The 21,162-nt window shown below is 54.4% G+C and overlaps 1 protein-coding gene across 3 annotated transcripts in view; it reads right to left on the bottom strand.

The window, feature by feature from the left end:
- Nucleotides 1–16,031, bottom strand: part of FAIM2 (Fas apoptotic inhibitory molecule 2) — a 34,856-nt gene extending 18,825 nt beyond the window's left edge. The window contains exons 1-10 of one of the 3 annotated variants that reach the window (XM_059886241.1): nt 15,552–16,031; nt 12,041–12,236; nt 8,858–8,961; nt 8,379–8,443; nt 7,889–7,942; nt 1,864–1,914; nt 1,533–1,572; nt 1,006–1,043; nt 394–481; nt 32–127 (exon numbers count right to left, since the gene is read on the bottom strand). In XM_059886241.1, the coding sequence (XP_059742224.1) occupies nt 32–127; nt 394–481; nt 1,006–1,043; nt 1,533–1,572; nt 1,864–1,914; nt 7,889–7,942; nt 8,379–8,443; nt 8,858–8,961; nt 12,041–12,236; nt 15,552–15,566 (747 nt within the window). In that variant the 5' untranslated portion in view covers nt 15,567–16,031. Of the gene's footprint in view, nt 1–31; nt 128–393; nt 482–1,005; nt 1,044–1,532; nt 1,573–1,863; nt 1,915–7,888; nt 7,943–8,378; nt 8,444–8,857; nt 8,962–10,852; nt 10,963–12,040; nt 12,237–15,551 lie in introns of those variants that run through there. The other 2 variants (NM_001075418.2, XM_024991565.2) reach the window with 2 other exon arrangements.
- Between the last annotated feature and the right edge of the window lie 5,131 nt (nt 16,032–21,162).

Raw genomic sequence — 21,162 nt, 5'->3', positions numbered from 1 at the left:
CCAGGGGCGGCAGGCAGAGCCAGAGACTCACATATTGGAAGGGCAGGAGGATGGCCAGGATGAGCCCACTGAAGAAGAGGGTCATGAGCAGCACGAAGAGCACACCTTGGCAGGATGTGAAGTCGAACTGCAGGGATGGGCTGAGCGTCAGCTGCAGGGCCCCTCAGGCCTGGACAGGGCAGCCCGGCGTTCCTGGGGGCCCTGGCCAGAAGGCTGAGGCCTCGGTGGCAGGCTGCCTTCCAGTGCTCACCCCAGAACCTGGCGTTCCGCCCCATCCACTCCAGGTGCCCTCCCCACAAGCTTCTCATCCTTGTGACCTCTCCCCAGCCAGGGATCCAAGCTCGGAGCCTGCATCCCACCTGCCTTCCCAGGCCCACGGGCCCCAGAGCTGACCTTGGTCTGGAAGCTGAAGACGGTGACCGAGAGGCAGACGAGGGCCGTGATGCTCAGGCACAGCAGCACAGACGTGGTGTTGTAGTAACTGCAGGATCCGCAGGCAGGGGCTCAGCTTCAGGGCAGGGCTTCTGGTCTCCCCCGGTCCTCCTCCCAGGCCCACCCCCTTCTGCAAGGACCTGATCCCACCTCCGTGGGGCCCACCTTCCCTCCTTTCCCATGATCCTCCCTCTCCTGCCTCCCCATCCTTTCTACTGGAACGCAACCTCCCAACATGCTTAGGACTCGAAATCCTGTTAGAAGGATCCTGAAGAGGTGGTGGTGGTGGGGTTTGTGTTGGTGTATGGAGGTGGCTTTCAGGGAACTGCATGAGCATGAACCTGGGGTCCTTTCAGCTGCAGCTTGAGAGGTGTCACCTTGCTGTCCTCCGTCTCCCACCCCAACCCCGGCAGCCTGGCCAGGTCTTGGAGGCACTGTCCAGTAGAGTGCAGGAGGAGTGGGCTTGAAGCCAGCATTTCCTACCTGCCTGCCCCTCCCCAACACCTGCCTAGCCAGCGCTCCCAGGAGGGATAGTGTTTGGGGCAACTCCCCCATTCTGCCCATCTGCTTTACCTGGACAACATTCCAGTGAGGTAGGCCATGGACAGGGTCTGAAAGGAGAACAGTGTGAGGGAATGGTGGGGCCCAGACACCTTCAAGGGCCAGCCTGGGTCTCCCCGCCTTGTGCGCACCCCTCAACTCTGAGTCTGCTTTGTGCATATGCGCTTACCTCCAGAACTTCATCTGGGGAAGGAGGTCTCAACGGGCCTTGAGCCAGCTGTCCTTTTGTTCTTTTGCAGCCCTGCTCTTCCCCTTTCCTACGACCATCCCCCTTGTTACCCACAGCTCTAGGATTTCCCACACAAACCTCTTAAAAACAAATCATAGTGGAAAGAGAGAGTGGATGGAGTGGAGAGAGGAAGCTCATTTGGAAAGAGAGGGTGAATTGTCTTTGAAGAAAAAGTGGGGTGAAAATACTCCTGCCTCCTTCAGTGACCTCATCTTGGCTGTCCCCAACTCCTGGCCCTCAAAACTCACTCTGCATCCCTGCTCCCTCCATCACTACAGCATCTGTCCCCAGACACCCCCACGTCACTTACAAAGATGGTCAGGAGGATCAGGTTCCAGGGGAAATGCCTCCTGTAAGGCAAGCCGCCAAGTTCAGAGGAGAGTGGGGTGCGGGCAGCACAGACCAGGGCTCCGCAAGCTCACCCCCACTCCTGGGGCACATCCCCATGGGCCCCCATCTGTCCACTCACCCTTCCCCAACCTTTGAGGTGCCAAGGAAACAGGGGAAGGCAGGCCTGCTTAACAGAGTCCAGAAAATGGGGCTCTCTTAGGGTGCACAGCACTGGTGGCAGGCAGGACTGGGGCCAGAACTTCCAAGATCCTGCTCATGTTCCCACAAGTTCCCCCCTCCACCATCTTTACCTGGGTCCAGAACAGCAGGCCAGGGTCAGGTAGGTCGCAAAGAACACAGCACTGTGAGAGACAGACAGACCGGGGAGTCAGCTGGTTTTTCCTGAAGCCTTTCCACTCAGTCGCCTGCTCAACCCACTCTCTGCCCACAGGACACCAAGCAAGGTGCTGCGGGTCAGGGGCAGGGATTGGTTAAGCCCACAACCATCCTAGAACCTTGCAACAGACAGGGTGATAGTCTAGTTCCAAAAGAGAGGAAGGGGAATAAGATGAGCCTACTTCTAGAAATCATGAATCCTGGGTGCCATAGGATAGCTAACCACCCAATCCAAAGTGGTTTTCCTCCAGATAGTATCTTATAACTTGTGTGTGTGTGTATATACACAAACATATATATATGGGCTTCCCAGGTGGCCTGGTGGTGAAGAATCCACCTGTCAATGCAGGAGACACAAGAGATGCAAGTTTGATCCCTGGGTCGGGAAGATCCCCTGGAATAGGGAATGGCAACTCACTCCAGTATTCTTGCCTGGAAGATTCCATGGACAGAGGAGCCTGGCAGGCTGCAGTCCACAGAGTTGCAGAGAAAGAAACGTGACTGAACACGCACACATGCATGCGTATATATAGGTGTATATGTATAGTTTCATATATGGAGTTCATATAGTGTTCTCTATGTGCCAGCCAGAGAACTACATGCTTTATGAATATTGACTAATATAATCCTCACATCGTCTCTGTGAGGCTCATTGAGGCCAGCCGACTTGTCCAAGGTCACACAACTACCACAACAGCAGAGGCAGGGTTAGAACCCAGGCATCCTGGCCCCAGAGTCCTCACTTATAACCACTTACCCCACACTGCCTCCTTCAGGCCTTTCCCTGGACCTGTTGCTACTTGTAACGATCTTGTTTTTCCTGCCAGCACCTGGCACAGTGAGAAGTACCTATGGCATGAATTTCTGGATCAGGTGGCCATGTCCACCAGGAGACTGGCAGGAAGCTCAAGTGAAACCCAGAGACAAGGATTGAGGGTTGAGGATTTTTCTGGAGAGCAGTGGAGGTGGAGGCCAGTCCAGGAGTGGGGAGATGAGGGCTGAGGACCCAAGGGTGGGGCATGATCATGCCCACCTAGATTGGTGCCAACGCCAATGCATGGTCTCCAGTGCCCAATGTGCCCTCAGACATGGCACCTGTCATCCCTCCCCATCTCTGTCCTCAGTTCTCTCGCCCATCCCCTATGGCAGCAACGCCAACCATCCTCCGCCAGCTTCAAACCTCCCAGGCTGCCTCACTCTCCTGCCTGGTCTGCCCTGATGTGTCCCAGAAAGATCTAGGATGAGGTGGGGCGCCCCGGCTCCCTGTCTGCCACCTGGAAACATCACGTCACGGATCTCTGTGTGCTTCCTCCCGTCCCTCCTCTCATCGCAGACTAATCCCCCAAGCCTCTGGGTCCCACACCCTCCCCTGTCCTGCCATTGACCCTCACACACCTCCTCAGTTGTTCTCCTGAATCTTTAAACAACACCTTTAATGGTTCTAGCTACTGCTACATTATCCACCCTTATAGCCAAGCTTCTTGAAAAAGTTGTCTCTGTTGAAGGCATTTTCTCCATCTCATAATTACTCCTCAACAAACCAGCCTGAGCCCCAGCTTAATGAGAGCTGCCTTTGCAACATCACTATGACCTTGTTGAGTCCAGTTGACACTTGTCCATACTTATCTTTCCTGGCATCTCAATATCTGATCTCTCACTTGTTGCCCTGGTTCCACAATGACAAAGCCTTGGGTTCCTGCCTAACTCCCTTGGTCACTCCTTCTCTACCTGCTTCAGCACCGGGTCTCTTCTGTCAAGCTGTCTCCTTTCACACTCCCCTTGGGTAGGTTCACTCATTCCTAGGACTCCCTTTATCAGGCAGATGCTCATGACTTGCACACCCATATTTCTGATCTAGAATTTCCTTCTCAACCTCAGACCTGAATAACCAACTGCCGACTGGGCAGACACATTCAGAAACATACCCAATGCAGAAGGTTAGAATCGAACTTGTCCTCTTCCTTGCTCCTTCTTGGGCACCCCCCATTGCAGCCTTGGAGTCACCCACCCAGCAGCTCAGTCAGCTGTAACTCCCAGCCTGCTACACCCAACTAATCACTTGGACCTGTAAGTCCTCTACCTAGGCAGCTCTCAAATCTATTCCCTTTTCTCCATTCCTGCAATCACCCTTTTAGGTTGAGCCACCTCTGTCTATCTAGTCCTTCTGCCTCCAACCCTGCCTGCCACTCTCCAAGCTACAGGCAGATCCCATCATGTGACTCTTCTGTTTAAAATTCCAAAGACCTGGCAATGTCTTGTGTGATCCACTCCCTGCCTACCTCCCCAGCCCATCCCGCACCATGCTTCACCCCACCATCTACCCTCTCATCGCCCTCCGCATCCTCACAGGGTGACCACCTCCCTCTGCCCCGGCTGGAAAGGACCAACCAGTGATGATGCCTGTGGCCGGGACTGGAGGGGCTTGCTCTGTGCACCGTGGACAGAACTCAGCCAAAGCCTGCACCTCATACCCCACAGGCCTGCTCATCGGATCCGCACCCAGGTGTAGCATCTGGAACGACCTATTGTCTAATCCTCAGCCTGGCACGGGTTAGGCGATCTTTAAACATTCCTGGATGAAAAACTTGGGGAATGCAGGGGTTGAGACAAGGCCACTGGATTTGGTGAACAGGAGCCCTCTGTCTTCACCCTTCCCTACTCTTCGGTGGTTTGCAAATGCTGCGTCACTGTTGTCACAGTGATGGAGGGGTTCTCAGTGCCATGACCAGGGCTGCTGCAAGACATCCTGCTCTGTGAGGGACCGTGGCATCATCCTGCCCCTGGAGTTGTTAAGAAACACTCCAGCACTTGCTCTCTTTGGGTCTCCCTTGAGTCACCAGTCAGTCACTTCAACAATAATGATAATAATAATACCTTAGTCTCTGTGTATCCTGGGTGTGGGGCCTATCTCCCTGGCCAGACTAGAAGCTTCCTGAGGGCAGAGCTCAACCTCCTTTTCTCTCCGGTCCAGAGCTCCTCAACCCTCCAGATGAGTGGTTGGGAGGAAGGGCAGAGGGACGGGCGGCCTGGGGGCAGCTTGGGAGCCTGACCCTCACATTTCCCCTCCCAGCTCTGGCACCACTGTCATGTGACCTCGCACAAGCTACTGAATTGCAGAGCCCCAGCGTCCTGCTTTGTCAAATAGGAATACTGGTACCAGTTCACTGTAGCGAGAGTTGGACAGCAGCACCCAGTCCAGCCTTGAGCACCAAGGCCTGGTGAAGGGGAGGGGAGGTTGAGCGCTGTTATTATTATGACTAGACCCTGGCTGACTGACAGCTTCCTGGAGAGGCTGGGACCCATCTCCCCCCGCCCCAGTTCTGGGCTCACATTTGTCCTCCTCTGCCTGGCTCCCCCCACCTCCATACCATGGTCCTTACTCCCCCCACCACAGGGAGGCGTGCAGTTCCTGCTGCTGCGGCTCAGAGAAAGCAATCAGACAGTAAGGCAAGAGCCCACTGAGGGAGGTAACTGGGGCCTGGAGAAAGCGAGGGCTGGGGGTGGGGGTGCTGGGAGGCGGCCATCCAGGGAGTGGAGAATGAGTCACAGGAGTTAGAAAGAGACAGACTCGTCAGATCCAGGGCCCCAGGGCCTGAGCTGGAGCCATGGTCTATTTACAGAATGTCAACACAGAGGCACGAGGCTCAGGTGGAGGCCAGCGTCCAAACCCAGCGTCCTCTCCCAACTTACGCTGCTCCGGGACCAGTTCCTGGCTGTGGCGGAGGCTGCCGGGCACGGAGGGGACATGCAACAGCTTTGCAGTCGGAAAGACAGGCTTCAATCCTGGCTCTGCTGCTTAGGAAGCAACATCTTCACTCTGACCCTCATTTTTTTCAATGTATAAAATGCTAATAATAACAGTATCTGTCTGGGAGGGTTGTTGTTAGGGATCGAATGAGGAATATCTGCAAATCCCATGGCACAGTGCCTCATACAGAGAAAAAGACCTGTTTCATTCTTATTGCTGTTAAGGGCTTGGTACTTGGGGAGGGGTGAGACCCACTAGATGTCAGGCCTGGTAGGTGTCCGACCCAGAGGCAGACTCAGGACCAAGGTGAGGTGGGGAGGGGGCAGGAAGGACAGAGCCACAGGCTGGCTTTTTGTAGGACAGCACAGCATCTCGGTGGTGAATTCATCAGCACCATTACGGCTTTGCCATGCTCCATGGAAAGCACAGGGCCCAGGCCCAATTCCGGCTTCTCTCCACCCCCATCCATTCCTGAGCCCAGCACAGCATCTCTGTTTTCTGCCTGGAGATGCTGAGGAGGAAGGAGGATGCTAAGTCTCGGCATTCGGAGGTCAGAGTCTCACACCCGCCCTCAGTGGGTCGACTCTGCCTCCACTTCCTGAGCTGCTTATTCTTGGATTGTTCCCCTGCTCCATCTGCTCAGGGCACAGAGTCCTGAAGACTCCCCCACAGAAAGCCTGACGAGGGGCCTGGAAACTCTCTCGAGGTCTCGGGGCTCAGAGGCTGCCAGGAGGTGCTGACGTGCTGGGAGTCATGCCAACCCGCCACGTGGGCTGATGGGGGCAGCAGTCCCTGGGGCCTCATTAGCTTTACCCTCATTAGTGTGCCCAGTTCCCCTAGACACTCGCCTCCCTGCCTGGTCTGCAGACAGGCCCTCTGTCCTGCACCCTAAGAAAGGCTTTGGGTGTGAATGTCTCCTCCCCTGGGACCCCCAGCTTAGGGCTCTTAAAGAGCCCCAGAGGCCAAGATGTCTCCTTCCTGTCAGTCTCTGGGCTGGCTTATGTTATCTCAAGGCCCACTGTGGGACTGTTCTGGGCTCGGGTGATCCAAGAAGCTCTGGGCTGAGCCGACATTTTCCACCAGATTCCTTTTCAATAACAGGCCTGGGACAGCTGTAGTGCACAAACTCCTTGGGTGGACATTGGAAGCCTCCATCCCAGAACGCCCACTGCTCTATTGGGTGTCCCAGATTCCCCTCCACGGACCCCTGCAGTGCTCCGCCAGCCTGGTCCCTAACTCAACAAACGTACCCCCATGCACTCCCACTCCAGCTCCCACACACGCTTTTGCTTAAGCCACTCCAGTCCCCAGTCCTCTTGGCCCCTCCTGACAGGGACCGAGAGCTGCCCCTCCTCTTTCACGGGCTGCCTGGCCCTGCAGGGGCTGCTTTCCCAGCAGCCCCAGTTCCGGCCTGGGCTCACAATGGGTGCTGAAGGAGACTTTGCTGACAGTAGCTCTGCTTTGAGCCTATGGTGGTCCGGCCTGGTGTTATCCAGAACAATTTCTTAACTGCCCACCTGGGAGGGTCAGAAGAGCCTTCTCTCAAGTTACTTGCCATGTTCCTTGCAGAGTTTAGGATAGGCGGGAGCTGACTGCTCGAGGGGAAGGGAGTCTGCCAAGCAGAGGGATTAAGAGTGCAAGCCTCAACCTGAATCCTGGGTTTGAACCCCAGCTCCACCACTGTCTACTTGTGTGATCTTGGGCAAACTCAACCTCTCCAAGCCTGAGTTTTCCAAGGTAATTATACCCAGTAGACCTGAGCGAATGCAATACTGTATATCAAGCACAGAGAACAATGCCCAGCCCTTATTAGGCACTTTATAAGTGGCAGCTATTATGATTAATAATTCGTAAGCACTAATAACACTATGTTAATAAGAGCAGCAACATTATTATTAGTGTAGGCCAAGGCGTCCCAGCCCCTTTCTGCTCAGGGCCAAGGTCTGGGTCTCTCCAGCCATGACCCCAGCTCCACCCTTCCCTCCTTATGCAGGCTCCAGAACCAACACGCCTCTTCTCCCCTCCCTCTCAGACCTAAACACCTCAGAAGGGCCCTTCTGGCCATGCTCCTGTGAGGACAGTCCCCATGGGGTGGGGAGAGGCCATGGGCTGGGACTTGTCAGCAGAGACCTTCCACCCTGGGCCGCCATGGGTGCTTCCGGTGAGGGGGGTGGGTGGCGCGGAATACTCACTAGGATGCCCAGTACCAGCCTGGGTTGGCCTGGACATAGTCCTTCACGGGGTCACTGCAGAGAAAGGAGGAAGAGAGAATCCGAATTGACCCTCTGTCTCCATTTCTGGCTCTACATCTGCACCTGCCCCCCGCTCCCAGTTCACAGGACTGGAGAGGAAGAAAGGAGTGACTGCAACCCTGGTGGGGCAGGGGACCCCAGCCACAGTCTTGGGCTGAGACGCGGACATGCCTGGACGTAGGGCTGCGGTGTCTGAGAGGAACGGCTGCTTCACAGACACTCGCTGGCCCGGAAAGCATGGGGCCACCCCCACTGGAGGGAGGACCCCTCCATGTGTCCAGGCTAAGGTTCTTCCCAGCACGAGGGGTACCGCTGCCCTGAACAAATATCCCCAGGCAAACATTCCCAGACCTGTCTGATGCTGGATCCCCCCAACCCCACGCCTGGCCCCACCACTCCTGGAGTGTGCTGGTTCACATGGTCAACTCACCAGAAGGTAAAGAGAGCCACGACACCCAAGGTCACCAGCAGCTGAATCAGCAGAATGGTATAGACCTGGGGACAGGAAGGGGTTCCTCTCAGCTTAGGGGGCCCTGTTGGAGGCCGGGAGGCTCAGGCCCCCAGCCAAGATCAGGCAGGCCCTTCTTCCTGGTGACTCGATCTACCCTCCAGACCCGCATCCCAGGCCCTCCACCCTCCATCTTCAGAGTCACTGGAAGGAATCCAGGCCAAGGAGAAAAGAGAGCAATGACGCTCCACGGCCTGCACCCATGGGGTCTGGAGAGAAGAGAGCAGGTGTTCAGGCATAGCAGGGGGTGGTGGATGCCCCACTTACCAGCAGGTACTATCAGCTGGGGTCACAGCAATGGGGAGAAGGGTGGCCTCTGGGCAGAGGGTTGGGCCAGGGGTTTCTCAAGGGGATTTTCCTGCCCACCCTCCCAGTTTGGAGGAGTTGGGGGAGGCAGTTACCTTTCTGATGAAGACTCGGCGAACCTTCTGGTCGTCCCAACTGAAGGTGGTGAAGAACTCATGGTCTCCAGTGGGGAAGCCACTCTCATAGCTGGAGCTGCTGTCTGCGTGGCAGGGGGAGGGCCATGAGTGCCCCCCACACACATGTGAACACCGCCCCCGACAGCCACCCGCTCAGAGTATTTGTCAGACTGGCTCCCGGGACCAGGCGAAGCCTCTTTCTCCAGCCCCATTCTCAAACCTCCAGCCCCACCGCATCTCTTCCCACAGAGGTCCCAGACCTCTCCCAGGGTGCCTCTCAACTGTCTCGTTCTGAGTCCTGAGAAAGAACTGTCTCCTCCCCTTCTTCCTGCCCCCACCCCCAGCTGGGGCTCCCTGGGGGCCATGTTCTTTCATAGAAATGTGGCCTTTCCCTCTTGTGCCCCCCATACCCCTCCCTGGACACTCTAGCTCCCTCTTGGCTGAGAATCAGAGAGGGGACAGCCACGCTCCCCGGGCCACCTCGAACATCCCCAGGGTCATTGGTCCAACCCCAGGTTGCTCTGAGGCCCTTGGGGTGGGAAGTGGAGACTCCTGGGAAGATCAGACCTGCTGGTGCTCTAGCTGGGAATCAGGGAAGGGCAGTGACTGGAGGGGAAATAAAGTCAGGTGAAGTTTGGGAGCCTGGTCCTAGAACTTACACTTTCAGAAAAGCATGGGCTCCATAGGAAAACATGTGGATCGGTCCTCAAGACTGCCTAGCTGTGGGACCTTAAGGGAGTCACCAGCCTTCTCTGAGTCTCTTCTATGATAGAGGTCAGTGATACCCACCCACCAGGGATGAAACAAGATAAAAGTGAAAACTTTGTGCCTGATGCTGACCACACCAACCTCTTAATTCTGCATCTGAATCATTCCTAAAGCCTCAAATATGTCCACTCTATTCTCCCCCACTATCCCTACCAGATCTCCCCGACCTTCCCCTCCACCGCAATAGCCTCTACCTTGGTCTTTCAAAGCTGATGTTGGCACTGCCCTTGCTTCAGGTTCTTTGATGGCTCCCCACTGCCTTTTGGGATTCCCCAGTGGCTCAGATGGTAAAGAATATGCCTGAAGTCCATGCAACTGGGGTTCCAACCCTGGGTTGGAAAGATCCCTTGTAAAAGGGAATGGCTACCCACTCCAGTATTCTTGCCTGAAGAATTCCACGGACAGAGGAGCCTGATGGACTATAGTCCACGGGGTCACAAAGACTCAGACAGGACTTAGTGACTAACACACTGCCTTTTATTCAAGTTTGAGTTCCCCAACAAAGCCTCCTCAGCCTCCCATGAGCCCTCCGGCTCCACTGCACACTGCTCCCTGCTACTCTTCTCCAGCGTGACTATATTTTTTTCAGTGATATGTTCTCATGCCTCTGAGCCTCTGCATATTCTTTCTTTCAACCTCAGACCCTCATTTTCCCACCTCTTCACCAAGCTAACACATGCCATCCTTCAGGACTCCATGTGGATACCCCTTCCTCCAGGAAGTCCTCCCTGACTGTCGGCAGGTGAATGGCTGAGGCCTCCATCACCGCACCTGTTTCCCTGTGTGGTGGTTGTCCATTTACTTGTCTACACAGTCATTTCTGTGAATGTAGGTCTTGCAAATCGGTGCATCCCTAGAAACCAGCTCAGTGCCAGACACAGTGCCTGGTGCAGGCTTAGGAAATGTTTGTCATCTGCTGACTGAAGTGAGCTGCTTTCCTTTGCCCTGACAGTTCTGTGAAAACATTCCTTACAGCAGCCATTCCTGGCAACCAGGACACAGGAAATGAGGAAGTGGGGAGGGAGGTAGACCAGTTGCCAGCCTGGGGCTTGAAGACCCTAAACCTCTTATCCTTCACTACTCTGTGTACTGTCTACGTTTCCTGCCAAAGCCCAAGTGGCCAGGCCACAGAGGGGGAGGAAAGGAGAGAAAAAGCAGTCCTGTGGGTGTCGGGGGCAGTAGGAAGGGCTCCCATGAACGCCAAACCTTCATAGGCCCTCCAGTAGGTCACGGTGGGGTGGGACTTCTTGGCCCGAGGAGTTTTGTGGTGGGAGGTGCGAACCATGGTGGCCACTCCTTGTGAGTAAAGACTCTGTCTGAGGCATTGTTCTTGGGGTTGCTTCTAGAATTCTGTTAGGGGTGGGGGTGGGGACTCAATAAGGTGGGGGAGGGGATAAGGGGCTGTTGAGGGAGGTTGAAGGGGCTGAGGAAGACTTCATTACACCTCGTGGGGGGTTGTATGTTCCCAGGCCTGAGGCAAGGTTTCCCCAGGCTGCTCAGCCTAACAGAGGGGTCCCTACCAGCCATGATTCTTAGTCTGCAAGGAGCTAGCATCAGCCTGCATGGGTCTGCTTAGGAACTGTACCTGACTGTGAGAGATGCTAAGGCTGGTGTGGGTTAGTTGCTCAGTCGTGTCTGACTCTTTGCAACCCCATGGACCGTAGCCCACCAGGCTCCTCTGTCCATGGGATTCTCCAGGCAAGAATACTGGAGTGGGTTGCTATGCCCTCCTCCAAGGGGATCTTCCGGACCCAGGGATCGAACCCTGGTCTCCTGCGTTGCAGGTGGGTTCTCTACCATCTGACCCACCAGGTAATCCCACTACAGCTGATATTTGCTTCCAGTTAAGGCCTGGGGGAGGGAAAGAGTCAAGGAGAGTGATGGATGAAGAGGATCCTCAGGTTGGGGCCCCCAACAACCCTGGGGCCTCCATGCACACAGGTTTCAGATCAGCCAGCATGTAAGCAGACTGCATCCCATTCACAGGGAGCCAGTCCCAGTTGAGGCCACGGTCAACTGTGGTCTCGTACTGTTCCTTCCTGTGTCCGCTCTAACCTTGCTCACTCCTACTCTGCATCCCTTTCTTCTAGACCAACTTCTGGTTTTTCTCCCCTGTCTGTTCCCTCTTTTTGTCCTAGCTCGATAACTTGGAAAAAACCTCTCTTACCTACCGAAGAGAACTTTGACTGCAGAAACTGTATCTTTCTTTTCTCATGGAGTTCTCCTTGACCTATCTTTAGAACAGCCCTCCAAACTCCAAACCTTTGACATCACAGCCTCATCTGACAACCACACAGTGCATCTATTTCTGGGCAACTTCCTCCTACACAGGTTTTTTCATACAGGCCCACCACTTCCCCTCAGGCTCCTGCCTCCAGGAACTGAGAGACTTACTAGGGTCCACGTAGGCCCAGCTCGGGTGGAGAGGCACAGCCGAGGGGGCGGGGGGGAAGGCTCCTGCCTTGAGCCCCTCCCCAGAGGTGGCCTCCTCATAGGAGGGCGGGGCCGAGGGCACTGCCGGAGTCTCCTTCTTCTCGCCATTCGCCTGCTGCTGCCCCTCTGTCCCGGGGGCCTTGTTAGCCACGGAGAGCTGTGGAGGAGAGGCAGAGAAAGACAGTCACCGGGGACAGGGCGCCACCCAAGTCCTCCGCACCAGCCCCTCCACTTCTGGGATTGCCCCAGGTACTTTGTCCCCTTACTAGAATGACAGGGGTGCAGACAAGAGTTTCCCTATTTTATGTGGGGTATATATACAATGGAATATTACTCAGCCTTAAAAAAGAAGGAATTCCTGTCATTTGCAGCAGCATGAATGAATCAGGAGGACATTATGCTAAGTGAAATAAGCCAGACCCAGAAAGAAAAAACTGGAGGATCTCACTTATACATGGAATCTGAAATAGTCAAACTCACAGGAGCACAGAGTAGAATGGTGGCTGCCAGGGTCAGCGGGTGGTGGGGGGAGTGGGGAGATACTGGTCAAAGGGTACAAAGGTTCAGTTATGCACGATGAATAAGTTGTGGAGATCTAATGCACAGCATGGTGGCTAGAGTTAACAATACCGTATTGTGTCCTTGAAATCTGCTGAAAGGGTAGATCATAAGTGTTCTTGCCACCAAAAAACAAAGAGAAAGTAACTATGTGAAGTGATGGACGTGTTAACTAGCTTGATTGGGGTGATCATTTTGCAAGTTACATGTACATCAAAATATCATACACCTTAGATATATACAATTTGTTTTTTTGTTTTTGGCTGTGCCATGCAGCATGTGGGATCTTAGTTCTCCTACCAGGGATCAAACCTACACTTCCTGCAGTGGGAGAGTGGAGTCTTAATCACTGGACCACCAGGGAAGTCCCTATATACAATTTCTATTTGTCAATTCTACCCCCAATAAAGCTGGAGAAAAGAATCTTATTTTATGGATGAGAGAACTGAGCTCTAGGAGGCTTGGAGCTGGCCAGAGGCATACACACTGGAATAGGGGTAAGAACTGAGCAAGCTGGAAATTCTTAGGAGAGCCCACCATTGGGGGTCACTGTCCCTGGAGCAGTGCCCGGCTCTAAACGATTTCACCTTTTTCCTGGGGTCCAGAGAAGGGCCTTGCACAGAGTAGGCGCTTAAAAAATACTACTCAATGAAAAGTTCTCTCACTCAATCTCCCTGTTACCTTGCTAACTATATTTTTGACCCCTGTTTTCAAATGAGGGAACTGAGGCTCAGAGAGGAAGAATGACTCAAAGCCGGCCATGGCCCACTGGGCTGCAGAGTCCAGACACCATCCACTGGGACTGGCCTTCTCCTGGGCTGGAGAGGACCAAGGAGGGCAGGGATTTGGAAAGCAGGGAAACAGAAGGGGGAGAGGAGAGGGGGAAAGGAGGAAGAGGAATAGGGGCTGCAGCGGAGTGGAGGGGCAAGAAGCCCTTGGCTAAGAATCCGTTTTGGAAATCTCGAGGCCTTCCCTAGTGGCTCAGTTGGTAAAGAATCTGCCTGCAATGCAGAAGACCCAGGTTCAATCCCTGGGTCGGGAAGGTCCGCTGGAGGAGGGAATGGCAACCCACTCCAGTATTTGTGCCTGGAGAATTCCAAGGACAGAGGAGCTGGCAGGCTACAGTCCATGGGGTTGCAAAGAGTCGGACACGACTGAGGGACTAACTCTTTCTTTCTTATTGGAAATCTCAGCCTCTCTCCCTTAAACCAGAACAGAATCAGACTGTTACTAATGGAAGGGAAAGCGCCTTGTTCAGCCCCTTCCATCATCTTACAGACAAGGAAACTGAGGCCCAGTGGGAAATGTCCCATGGCAGGATGACAGGCCCCGACAATGTACAAGTTCAGCTTCGGTGAGAGGATATGGGCTTTGAGGGCCCGAATGAGGCCGCCAGGGAAGAGATGACTTGGGAGGCAAGGGTGGTATGAAAAAGGAAACCACACCAGGATATTCTGCTTCCGTCCAGCCCTGAGGACCACTGAACTGGAGGGGCCTTTTCCATCATCAGAAAGCCTGGGAGCAAGCTGGGGGGGTGGGGGGTGGAAGAGGCAGGGGCAATACATTCACCCCAGGACAGGAAGCAGCGTCAGCAAAGTGACTGATGGAGGCAGGGGTGGGAAGTGGAGGGAGAGAATCCGCAGAGGTGGGAGCGCTTCATTTTCCCCATGGTGAACCCCCACCCCTCCATCCTCAGGGAAGGGCCTCAGAACCCAGGCCTGTGGGAATGGAGCCCTGGCTCATGTGCTTCCCTCCTACTCGCCAATCCCCTTCATCATCCAGATCGGAAGGGTCATGCCCAGGAAAATCCACTTCAGCCCACCAGAACCAAGGTCCTCTGAGCCCAGACCCAGGGCTCGTGCCTGGGAAAGGACTATCACCTCTGACCTCAGCCCTGTCCACACTGGTCCTCCTCACCAGGAACCACCCTGCTAACCAGACCCCCAGAGCCTCCTTGGCCCTGCCCTCCCCACATCCAGCACTCCCAAGTGAAGCCTGCCCAAATGGCAGGAGATGGTATCACCCAATGACATCATTTTTTGGCCTGATGAGCTTGCAAACAAGGAAAAGAGGGTCTAAGAGCCCAGGAAAGATGCCATTGGCTCTGAGGCTCATCTCTGAGGAAAAAAAAGTGGGAGCAGAAGGGAGGCCCTTCTTCTGTTTTCTCTACCCAATCCTTAGCACCACCCCAGAGGACCCTCTTCCTTTGCCTGAGGCCCTGGTGGTTGCATAATTCCACAGGCTGTCAATGTTACATAACCCTACTAGGCCAGCCAAGTCTCTGCCCCAGTCCCCCTCCTCTACATTTCAGGCCTAAAACAGGAACAAAAAGAGAAGACGTTTTATCCGGTCCCATTCAGTCCCATGTCTGGCCAAAACCAAAACAAAAATTAGAACATCCTGAAGCAGGGTTGCCATAGTAACTCCTCAGCCACAGGGGCTGTATCCAGAAATGGAAAGATGACAGGGAGTTGGAGGGGGGGTTTCTGTGGAGGGTGTAAAAGATGAGTATAACATGGTTGAGGTTGGGATTGGACAAAAGAGGGGGGTGCCACATAGAGACTGCCTCTCAGGGTTCATCCTGGGGATACACACACACACACACACACACACACACACGACTCCTAAGCTGACTCCTTAAGAAGACCTGGGCATCTGTGAAGGGTCCTGTGATGCCAAAGCATGGGTGGAATGTAGATGGAGGAGAGGAGAGCCTGGTGGGCAGGAAGAGGCCACAGCCCATTCCTTGAAATGGGCCTTTGGGTCCTCTGACTTCAGCAAGGACCACCCAGGACCTTCGCACAAGAGCCAAGCACAAGGTGCTTACAATGGTTCAGAGGGCTTGCTAAGGATGACAGGGAGATGGGGGAAACCTGAGGATGGAGGATGGTGCGGGCGGGGGAGATGCCGGTACCTTTCCCTGTGTCATGGTGCCGTCTCTCGGGGAAGGGGTGCCTGAGGCAGAGGCGGCCGCTCGGGTCACCGCAGCCTGCCTGCGTCTCTTCCTTTCTCCGCGTGGGTTCTAGCAACATCCACTGCAGCCGGGCCAGGCGGACCGGAGCGTACCATCCAGGCACGGGGGGTGGGGGGAAGAGGGGGCGGGCCAGGAGGCTGCTGCGGAGGCCTCTGCGGAGCTGCAGGCGGCGGCGGAGGAGGAGGAGAACCGCCCCCTCCTCCCACCCCCTTCACCCTGGTACCCTCACCCCCGGGGACCAGGGAGCTCAGCTCTGCGGCACTGCCCAAGTGGATGTGTCCACGCGGGCGGGAGGAGGCGCGGGGACTCCGTGACACCCGACCAGCTGATGCTGCCTGCCTGTAACTGGAGCTGGGTGACAGGGCCTTATCTCTGCACCATCTCTGCCGCTGTCAGGCTCCACCATACCTATGACTCCCCCCACCCCCACCCCCGCCCTTTGGATGCCGCCCTGGTTTCTATCTCCGTCTCCACCCCCACTCTCATCATCTCTGTTTCGTCATTCAAGCTGGAGTGGGAAAAGTCTCCGATGTCTTCTCTCCCCTACTGTCCCCCTGGGCCCTAAGTTCCTGTGGGCCTCTAGGCAAACCCTGTGTGGGCCTCTCTCCTTGCCTCCCTTTTCTCACCTGTGAAATGGGAGCAAGAGGCCCCTCCCGACCTTGTCACAGAGACCTTGTCACAGAGACATGGGCAGTGGGAGGATGCAGCTTCTATTTTTCTCAACCCTGCTGGGACATTTTACCAGATCTTTCTGGAGAGGCCTCTAGTTCTGTCTCAAAACCTTTCCACCCCGCTACATTGCTCCCTTTTTACCTTCAATCTCAGCCTCCACCGCCCCTGTTATCCATCTCCTCTCCCTTCCAGAGCTGGTCCCACCCCATTCCCCAGTCTTGTCCTTGGGACTCAGCCATCACTGGGCCCTGTTTTCTGCGGTTGCTGCAGTGTTGGTGTGGGATTTGCAACCTCAAGAGCTGGGCTCGAGTCCCAGTGCAGTCACCCACTGGCCGTGTGACTTTGACAAAGCTTTAACCTCTCTGAGTTGCAGCATCTCCTGTGGGAAGGAGGCTAACAGTGGAGCTCTGTCCATCCTGGATGTACTGTGAGACACAGGGGTTATGGTGGTGGAAGCAGACTGAAGACCACAAAGGGCTGTGAATTTTTGAGTCATTATTATTTGAAGAATCTCCTTTGAGAGTGTCTTAAACTGCCCCAGGGTGAGGGCTCAGAGATCCGCCTAAAGAAGGATATGAACCTTGAAGGATGGGAGGAGAAACCAAGATTTGGTGCAGGTGGGGGTGGCCCCCTGCCTCCTGCTTCCTTGTCGTCTCTGAGCTTGACCCACCTAGTGACCAGAGAGAAAGCAGGGCCCTGGGTTGGCAGGTAAATTGTTGATGTTTTTTTGCCACCTCCACTCATCTGCTATCTCCCACTCCATAACTACCAACTTCCCACACACTTGCTTAAACCTAGGCCTCCCTGTCCAGAGGCTTTGTCAGCAGCCCCCACGCCCACCACCGACACACGGAGTCTCCTCCCCATGCCCCTCCCTGTCCTGTCATCTCCTCCCCAGCCCTTCTCCCTGACCCCTTCTTCCCACAAGCTGCCCCCGGCCCTGGCACTGCGGAAGCTCTGGCCAGCATTCCAGGTTCTGGCCTTCCCCTCCCTCCCTCTCTGATCCTGTGTTTGTTCCGGAATATTTTCCTTCTCCTGTTTGGCAGTTCAAGTGCCATCTCCTCCAGGAAGCCCCCGTGGTCCCTAGTCTGGGTTGGATGTACTCTTCTGTACTTTCAGAGTGCCCTGACATAGCACCTGTCATGTGGTGCTTGGAGTTTGTCAATTTCCCCATTAGATTCTAAGAGATCCTGTCTGTAGCAGTTTTTGTGTTAGCAGGGCTGAAGACTGTGCCAGGCATGTGGAATAAATGAATCTTGTTACTGTTATCCAGACGTACAATGTTATGCAGAGCCATAATTTACTTAGGCCTTGGTATCCTCCTGTGTTTGTGACTCTTGCCTACTCCTTGTACCCCCATTCCTCTGCTGTAGCTACACATGCTTCTTGGCTGTTCTAGACTGGGTCAAGCATAGCTCAGGGCCTTTGCACTTACTCTGTCCTCTGCCTGGGACCTCTACACACCCCCACTTTCTTCACTGCCCTGCTCAGACATCATCTTATTGGGGGGCAGGATCTTCCTGATGTTATACAAGTAGCAACGCCACCAGTGTGCCTCCACTCAGTTCACTGGGCAGTCCCTCTTTCCTGACTCAGCTGTCACCTCTGATATTTATTTTTGTTTAGTTTTTTTTTATCACTCTTTCTCCTCCCATCTCCTCCCTCTCAACCATATGAGAGGAGGCATTTCGCCCTACATCCCTGGGTTAAAATAGTGCCTGGCATGGATGTAGGAGGTGCTTGATAAACATTTGGCTAAGGAAAGTGCAACATTATATACAATCCTTATGTTCTTCAGACATTTTGACATCGTCAGTGCTATGATGTTTCTCAGATGTTGGACTCTGTGACCTTGACGTAGGGTTGGACTTGTTGACTCTTGACCTTGCTTATATATATCTCATTATGTAGTCTTCATTCATCATTCAGAAGTTGAATGATGTACTAGCTTGTCTAGTACTCCATTGGCCTCTGGAGGCAGTGAAGTCCAGTGATCAAGTTCACAGGCTTGAGAGTCAGGCGGCCTTGGTTCAGATCCCAGCTTCTCTACTTGAAGGCTGTCTGACTCCAGACAATTACTTCCCCTCTCAGAGCCTCAGTTTCCTCATTTGTACAATGGGGGACAGTGATAGTACTGACTTCACAAGACTGTAGAGAGGCTGAAATGATAATATCTGTAAGGGGCTTCCCATAGTGCTCAGCACATAACAAGTTTTCTGTAAGTAACCTATTGGGCTTCCCAGGTGGCTCAGTGATAAAGAATCCACCTGCCAAGGAGGAGACACTGGTTCAATCGCTAGTCCAAGAAGATCCTCTGGAGAAGGAAATGGCAACCCACTCCAGTATTCTTGCCCAAGGAAATTTCATGGACAGAGGAGCCTGGCAGTCGCAAAGGCTCTGTGGGATCTCAAAGAGTTGGACATGACTTAGCCACTAAACAGCAGCTGCAAGTAAGCTATCAACCTTAAGAGCTACACAAATGTTGTTGAATGAAATAATTAACTCCCACCCTCATAAAGCACTCGGTTCCACTGTTATTCATTCTTCATGTGTGTAATGCTTACCTCTGTGTGACACCCTGTTGGGGACAGTGATTCAAAGAGGAATCAGACCTGCAGTCTTTCCTCAAGGAGGAGTGATCCATCCCGAGCACGTTCAGAGCTCACCCCTGTGCAGCATGAGGGCCGGAGAAAGTGCGGTCAGGGAGCTTAGAGGGTGAGGTGCCTGAAGGATCCAGAGGGTGCGGAGCTCCCCAGGGGAGTTGGGAGCTTGTTGGGGTAACATCCTTGAATCCCCAGCCCAGGGAATGAGCTTTACTCCATGCTCATGCAGTAGGGAAATTGGGGCCAGGGGAGAAGGGGCAGGTTTCAAGGTTTTTTTGAGCAGGGCATGCTCCAGGGCTTCCCCTGTCTGCCAATGCAGGAGATGTAAGAGATGTGGGTTCAGTCTCTGGGTCAGGAAGATCCCCAGGAGGAAGGCATTGGCAACAAACTCCAGTATTCTTGCCTGGAGAATCCCATGGACAGAGGAGCCTGGTAGGCTACAGTCTATAAGGTTGCAAAGAGTTAGACATGACTGAAGCGACTTAGCGAAGCACAGCACGTGCTCCAGAAAGACCACACTGCTGGAGTCATTTCTTTCATTAAAGCATTTTCTTAAACAAGAAGGGCGGGATGGAGGCAGTGGTCTAGTGGTTAAGAATCCGCCTTACGGTATAGGGGACGCCAGTTTGATCCCTGGTCTGGGAAGATCCCACTTGCCGCGGGGCAACTAAGCCAGTGCACCACCACTACTGAAGCCCACGCGCCCTAGGACCCGTGCTCTGCAACAAAAGAGGGACCCCCACTCGCTGCAACGAGAGATAGCCCATAAAGCTGAAGACCCAGAGCAGCCAAAAATAAATACTTTTTTTAAAAGAAGGGCAGAAGGGTATGTCTGTGAGCAACACGTGGGAAGGACTGAATGAGGGAGAGGCTGGAGGTGCAGAGGCAGCATGGAGACTTCAGGAGAGTTCTGATGATGGGCATTCAGAGCCCAGGCTGACTGAGCCGGGCTGCTCAAGTGTGGGCCCTACATGAGATGCTTCACTTCTCCATGCCTCAGGTGCTCTTCTATGAAATGAAACTTGAGAGTTAGCATTGGTAAAGCGCTCAGAACAGGGCCGGCCATATAGCAAGTGCTCCATATGTGTCTGGTGACTTTAAAGTGAGACAAATGATGGAGAGAGGCAAAGATGGAGACAAAGATGTCTCCATTTGTCCAGGGTCAAAGATGGAGAGAGGCAGATGGCTTGGGGCAGAATTGACCACACTTGGGTAGAGGCTGGATATAGATAAGGGGTGAAGGGGCATCAGAAGAGATGGGGGCTTGGAGGCCAAGTCCCTGGGTGAATGGTGCTATTATGAGAAGGGAGGAGATGTTGATGTGCTCAGGTGGGGTCGGGTCGAGTTTGCAGTGCCCGTGGGACACCCAGGTGGCGATGTCCCATGGGCGGTCAGCTGGACGTCTTGGGCAGGACTTACATGGCTCAGGGGACACTAGGCACCGGATTCTAGGGGAACACCTCTGCCCTGCCTGCCCTGGAGCACAGCCCTGGGGCCTCATGGAGTCTAGCAGTGGGGTCGCCAGGGACTGGGTGGCCACTGGTCATTAGCATGTGGACAGTGGCTGGATCACCGGGGACATGAGGAGAGCGAGGCCAAGGAAGGAAGAGGAAGGCAAGCAGACCTGGAGCATCACCTGAGGTATGCAGGTGATGGAAGGAAATTATTTTCCTCCCTCCAGAATCCCCCTCACCATCTTCAACCTCCAGGCTGAGGCGGAAATAGAGAGATTCGAAGGCCACACGTCAGTGTCTTCGGGGCTACTCCTTGGGCAAGGGAGCTCACGCGCCCCCATTGTTTCTGTTTCAGGCCCCCTCCCCATCAAGTTCACACCAGGGCAGCCCCTCCGGATTCTTGTTCTGCTGTGGTTCCCAGTCAGTTCTGTTTTGGGGCAGCTGCTAGGGGAGGGGGCTGAAGGTGTGGACAGAGGCACCGCTTCTCATTTTACAGCCATAGAAGCAAAAGGCCAAAGAGGGCTAGTGACTAACCCAATGTTACATGACAGGTTGGGGGCTGTGCCAAGGTAAGAAGCGTGAATGTGACCCCGGCTCGGGGACCATCAGCCCAGGAGTGATTCAAAATGACAACACTTAGAATGGGTGTGGAGGACGAGTTGGAGGGGTCCCAGGCTTCCTAGGTAGGCACAATCAGAGCCATTCAGTGTCCTCTCCCCAGATCCACACCCATACCCCCAGTACACCCAGCCAGTGGCAGCACCTGCCCCTGAGGGTGAAGAGAGAACTGCAGAGGCAGGGGCTGGAGCTTGGGTGGCTCAG

The sequence above is a fragment of the Bos taurus genome, chromosome 5 (assembly GCF_002263795.3).
Source record: "Bos taurus isolate L1 Dominette 01449 registration number 42190680 breed Hereford chromosome 5, ARS-UCD2.0, whole genome shotgun sequence".
Lineage (NCBI taxonomy): Eukaryota > Metazoa > Chordata > Mammalia > Artiodactyla > Bovidae > Bos > Bos taurus.
Note: the sequence above shows the minus strand (reverse complement) of the source record. Positions and strands in the feature narration are given on the sequence as shown.